This window comes from Pelmatolapia mariae, linkage group LG22, assembly GCF_036321145.2.
Source record: "Pelmatolapia mariae isolate MD_Pm_ZW linkage group LG22, Pm_UMD_F_2, whole genome shotgun sequence".
NCBI classification, from domain to species: domain Eukaryota; kingdom Metazoa; phylum Chordata; class Actinopteri; order Cichliformes; family Cichlidae; genus Pelmatolapia; species Pelmatolapia mariae.
In genome coordinates, this window is record NC_086245.2 from 2,341,566 (window position 1) to 2,348,085 (window position 6,520).

Genomic DNA, 6,520 nt, shown 5'->3' on the forward strand with positions numbered 1-6,520 from the left:
ATCCTCCCACAGCAGAGCTCACTGCTCCAGGCTGAGTCACTGTGATCTGTCCTCTGGACTCTGAGGATACAGAGACAAAAACATAAAGCAGCTTCATGGTTTTGTGGGCTTCATTTCAGAGGGACAGATGTTGATAGAGGAGAGGAGTTTGATTGTCTGGACTTTACCTGTGAAGCAGCAGCAGAGGAGAGTCCAGATGAGGACGCAGATCAAAGTCATGTTTTTGATGAGGAGGATTTCTGTGGCTTCTGTTGTGATGAAGGACAGCTGTCAGTCATCCAGTGTTCAACTCTCAGGACTATAAACTCTCCCAGAGCACTGGAGCATGGTGCTGCTGATGCAAAGTGCCTCTCTATGGAAATGATCTGACTGACTCACACACTCAATGACTTTGTTTGTGTGTTTGATTTTATGATGTTGTTTTTCTTTGTATTTCATGTTTATGATTATGTGCATGAGAAATACAAATAAGCAGTTAATGTTAAATTGCTGATCAGTGTCTTCATCTGTATATTAGTTTATATTATATTAGGTGGAGGTAATTATGATGTACAAAGCTGAGGTACAAACTTCATGGCCAAGCATTTTCTCATTTCCTCTAAAAACTCTTGATCTTGATATTGTTGGTCAGATAAAAATGTGAGGAACATGACAGCATATAGATCTGTCTCTCTTATTTTTGTTTTCTTTTACTGTTTTCAGACAGTAAACATTTGTTCTATAAATAGATTCTGATTCCATCGGTCAGCTCTCTGACAGCACTTCCATTCTGCACATCTCTAGAGCCTTCCTCAGGTTTGTTTGTTCAGTTTTACTAAGATATTTTAAAACACACCAAAAGATTTTTATTGAATTCATGTCTGTCAAACTCCATCTGCTGAAGAAAATCATAAGTTTTGACTGAAGTCTTCACACCTCCACAATGTTTTGTCAACTTCTGTTTACAAGTGAAACTGAAACATTTATTCTTCTTGCATTTGTTCAATGATTTTCTTTTCTGTTCAGAGAGTGTGTGATATCTTATGCTTTGGTAGTTTATAAGTATAATAATTACATGGATATGCACAAAAAGTTTAATAGAGAGCCCAATGCATTTCTTTTATTACCATAGTATTGTTTTTTCTTCAATCATGACAGTTTGTACATTTGCAGTAATACTTTAGATTAGGTTTGGGGTAAATGTTTATCATGAAGATATGTTGATTTGTATTATTTAGTCCAGCTGAGAGACTGTATAACAAATACAAAGATGTCTGTTATTGTCTGTTTCAGTGCAAAGATGAAGTCAGACACAGAAACTGTGACACACTGGGTTGTTTGACCTGTTGGCCAATCAGACAAGATGGTCAGTGTCAGGGTCGTTACTAAAAAGAGTACAACATAAGCCTGAGGCTACAGTCCCACACACTGATGTAAATCCCAGTCCTAATAAAGACGTACATATGATCTTTCTTTTAATATTAAGATAACACGATTTGTTCCCAGTGATCACTAATGTCATGAAACAGTTCAGTCTTGAGGTGAGTGATCTCTTCCAGGATGACAGGAAGCACTAGAGACTAATGAATGTTTGAATGAGAATAAAAATGATGTGATTCTCGTGCTGTTTTCTACAGTCACCTGAGCTCGACACAGCTGAACATCTCTGGGAGATTTTGGAGCGATGTGTTAGACAGAGGTCTCTACATGTTTTTGGAGAATGGCCTTCATCCCTCCAGCAGAGTTCACAGTCTTAGTCTTGCTGTTCAGTGCTGGCTCAATACCATTGTATGTTTGTGTCCTTTGTCAGTATATATACATCTTTGTATGGAGTGGATCAGCCAGTTTATCAGAGGATCAAACACAAATATATCTGATTTTTCTATATTTATGAATATAGTCTCTAAAAATGAAGGAAATCAACAAAGTCTTAATTTACACTTAAATTTAATTAAGATTTAAATTTCCTTAAATTGGATCCACTGTGTTATTCTGAGATTTTGATATCAGAAAAAGTCCCAAGACATCAAAGTCAGAAGTTATAAATTCCAAACAAATTATTTATTATTTAAATGTGATGCACTGTAATATTTACAGTTTTCACATCAGCTGACAAAATGATACAAACAGTGAATTATTTTGTTGAGTTTGTTTGTTTCAGAGTCAGAGAGCCGTGTCTCTCTACAGTCAGAGGTTTTAGTACGGCGGCTCAATGAGTGTTCTATTATCACTAAAAGTTGTAAAATGTTGTATCACTAAAATATCATTCTCAGTCAGTTGTTATTCATTATGTGTTTACAGCGCCCTCTGTGGTTGCTCCAAGTAATGCACTTTAGAAACGGCTTTATTTTGAAAAAACTTTATTGATCACGTAGTCCGCTCAGTCAAGCAAAGCAAGTGAGCAAGAAAAAGGGAAACATATCGGCACACAGTTTATGGTGTCCTGTTGGAAAAATACTGTCCACATCTTCGGTTTATGGTTGTATCGCCGGTATGTACTTAAAGTATAAGTTGCAACTTTGTTTTGTACAATATGTTGTCCGCTAATGCAGTATTTGGCTGTAAAGCTAGTCCTTTTGTTAAGCTAGTTACCCGCGATTTTGGAGGTCGTCTGGATAGCATCAATAATACAAGTTCACATAATTAGACATATGACTTATGTTGTGTAGTAGCAGTGTGGTACATAAATGCATATTATGCTGCACATATGTATATCATAACTGTATTTTTTGTCTTGTTTTTAGTTTTACCCTTTTGAATGTCAGTAAACCTGTTGACTGTTTCTTTGCAAACTCCTTTGACTACGATGACCTGGATGACTGAGAACCTTCACAGACATAAACCTGTTGACAATGCTCATCGGTCTTCAGAGTGGTGATATGAGAAAGGTGTTAACGCCCCTGCATCAGACATGCACCCATAACGGCACAATGAGTTTGTATCACTGTGTTACACGTTCGGTGGAGGAACCAGACTGGATGTTGGAAGTAAGTCAGTCTTAGAGCCTGACAGGGGATTTCTTTAAATCACCCTGCCGTTCTTTCTTTAGCCAAGACTCCTGAGGTAGAAAGCACAAACACTGCAGTTTCTTTTACTCGCGAGGACGGTCACAGAAGCGCTCGCACAGGAGACACTCATGGACTCGCGCTCTGTCACCGTCTGCGTTCTTTATTTATACAAGATTGATCTGTGTGTGTGTGTGTGTTCCAAAAATAACAACGTCACTCGGAACAGTGGGTTTTTCCCTTTCTACATCTGTATGTTCTTTTTAAAAAGAGCTGAGGTTTCACTTCTCTACATCTAAATGTTCAGAAAAATAGGAAGCGGTTATTTGCTGCATAAGTTCATCACACAAGTTACTAGGTGAAAAGTCATGATAGACATGTGCCTAATGATCACTGAAAGGATACATTTCATGTAGCTGATCACACATATATATATAATATTCTAACAGAGCCAATTTTAAAATGTATTTTTCTTTTCTTCCATTTCATTTAATAGGAAAGGCGAGGAAACTTTTTGTGTAACTGATAAATTATTTTGGACATTTTTTCCTAAAGAAGCAAAGTCAGCTTTGGAAATGTATATTCAGCAACTCAGTACAATTTCAGATAAAAATCTGGAGTGCTTCATAGTATTAATTATTATTTCTGGTTCTGATGATAAAGTTGTATTTTGAGGGCTTGTAGGTTTAGTTCAGTCTAACAGAGTCAGAGAGCCGTGTCTCTCTACAGTCAGAGGTTTTTGTACGACGGCTCAATGAGTTTGTATCACTGTGGTGGACTTTTGGTGGAGGAACCAGACTGGATGTTGGAAGTAAGTTAAATAAACTGTGTTTATTATGAAATATTTTATGATTTTATTTCAGACCTACTTGTTAAGCTGCTTAGATGAGAGAAAAGTATTTTTTTAATTAAAATAATTTAGTGTTTGATGTTTGTCCTTTTTACTGGACTAATTCAGATTAGCTCTGTGAGTTTCTCTTGTTTAATCTACATTTCTGTCATAGTAAAATATATGTAGACAAGAGTAAACTTCATCTTATGATTAGTTTGTAAATTTCCACCACATCAGCTGCTGTTTGGATGAGTTAAAGTTTGCTTTCTGATGTTTTTATCGTGTCAGATGTTTCAGATTTAGTTTGAAATCATGTGAGCTGTTCAATAACATTTCAAATCTATATGAATGAGTAGCTGCTCTGTGCTTGTGTCCACTCATTTCTTCAGTCATCCATGATTTAGACTTCTAATCATTTTAAAGCCAAACTTCTGCTGTAAATGTTTCCACATCTGCTTCTTTTATTTCCAGTGTAGTTTGAACATATTTCAGGTCAAACTGTGTGATGATTCTCTCTGTGCTGATATGCATGAGAGCTTTCTTAAAGGGAAGTGAAACAATGTGTGAGTTAATGACTGGTGGAGCAGAAAAAACACCTGACAGAAACTTCTTAACGGAGAAATTCAAATTGTGGTTCGTGTCCTCTAAGCTGATTGGTGTTTCCTAGGTGATACCCGCCCCGCCCTGAAGGTGCTGCCCCCCTCCAACAAGGAGCTGGAGAATGGGAAGGCCACGCTCATGTGTGTGGCCAACAAGGGCTTCCCCTCAGACTGGAGTCTGTCCTGGAAGACGAGCGACAGCAGTGGCAGCAGCAGCATCAGAGGGGAGGAGAGCAGGACTCCTGGAGTGCTGCAGAATGACGGCCTCTACAGCTGGAGCAGCACCCTGACGCTCACTGCAGACCAGTGGGGGAAGGTGGGCTCTGTGACCTGTGAGGCCACCCAGGGCTCCCAGACTCTGGTCTCAGAGATACTGAGGAGAGACCAGTGTTCCCAGTCCTGATGTCAATCACTGAGTTTCTCATGCTGTTTTTCTTCTGTCTCTTTGTTTCTTTTTCTTTGCAGATTTCAAAAATAAAAGCATCAAATGCTCATATTTTCCATCCCATAATGACAAAAATCATAGCAACAATCTCCTCTAGTTTCATCTTTTTGTGTCTGTTGTAAAGCTGATTTGTCAAACTTTTAAAACAATAAAAATGTAACGAGGAAACATGTTCTTTGACTCTGTGAGTTTAATAAATGCACATTAAAAAATAAAGATTTTGGAAGATTTAATTAGACAGACTAAAAGAAAAATGTCTACAGACACAGCGAGTGTAAAGTACAATTAAATGGCTAAATATATTTTTATACACACATTTAACATTTTCTATAAGATGTTGAGGTCATGTCAGCCATAGATTATGTGTGTGCTCTTCATAATTTCTAGTCTCAAAGCTGTTTCATGATCTACATTTTAATCTGATGATGCAGAAGAAAAATCCTAGTCATTGAAATTAAAGAGCAGGGTGTCATCTGTATGTTTAAACAGAGTTTATTTAAATGAAGTTTAAAAGAAGATTTATTAAAGTTTGATTAATGAACTATTTGGCAGTGAAACTCTGATGAAACAACAAAGCAGAGAAGAGTCTAGAAGCTGGTGGTGGCAGAGATGAAGCAGGTGGAGACTTAGTTGAGGATCTCTAATTGTCCAGGATGAGGTGGAGATAAGGAGTCTGAGATTTAAAGCACACAAAACAGAGGCTGAGTGACTCACAGAAGGCGGCGAGACAATAACTGGACTCAAATAATGACGACAGAATTGAGCTTGAAGTGGACATGATGTTAAGAACAGACTAACAGAACAAACACAGGAATGCAGGCAGGTGAGAGACTACAGGTCTGCTTTAATCAACTTACATAGAAGTTAATCTCTTCTAGTCTTTACAGTAAAATGAGAGAAACTCACTTCACTAAAATTCTTAAAACAAGACAAAGACCACAGTCTGTCATGAGGATGATCACATCTTATTTTCAGTGGTTACAGATTTTGGTAGTATTTTATGATGATGTCACACTGTTAAACATTAGTAAGGTATTATTAAGTCTATCATATAAAACGTTCAAAACAAATTGAAGATGAGATTTTCAAATATTTGAAGAATGGATCATTTTTTGTGTCATTGTTAAATGTGAACGTTCATTGTGTTTATCTGTGTATTTACATGTGTATTATTTACTTTGTATGATCGATGATGGTCGTCTTCCAGATGTGTGATGAATCAAACGTGCATATTTTACTGTATTTTTCAACTTTTGCTGCTAAATCAGATGAAGATAAATTATTGAGTTTTAGTGTGAAAAGACTGAGTTTAAAGGTCATTTAAGAATAGAGTAAGAGTGTGTGTGTGTGTGTGTGTGTGTGTGTGTGTGTGTGTGTGTCCTCAGTGAACTGTATCAGTCTCTGCAGTATTGATAGGTTCGTAGCTTAAACCTATTCGCTGGAACGTTAAAGGCAATGTGATTACACAGCAAGCAAGACACGAAGTAGGCAACGTTCTTTGTGTTACTCATGCATGAGGGAGGCCTGCCTGGAGCCAAGTGTCGTTCCACCTACTTGACCTCCATCAGACTCTCAGCCAGGTTCCCCATAGCACTCCTTTTATTGAGGTTACTTGAATATGCATAGGGTCATTAACATATGATGTATACATACACACAAA

General features: G+C 37.5%; 1 gene segment (V, D, J or C); it reads left to right on the forward strand.

The window, feature by feature from the left end:
* Window positions 1-2,909: 2,909 nt before the first annotated feature.
* On the forward strand, window positions 2,910-4,984 carry LOC134619881 (Ig kappa-b4 chain C region-like). The segment is given in 3 exon segments: window positions 2,910-2,966; window positions 3,675-3,795; window positions 4,484-4,984. Coding segments are annotated over 3 exon segments (513 nt in total).
* Window positions 4,985-6,520: the final 1,536 nt, after the last annotated feature.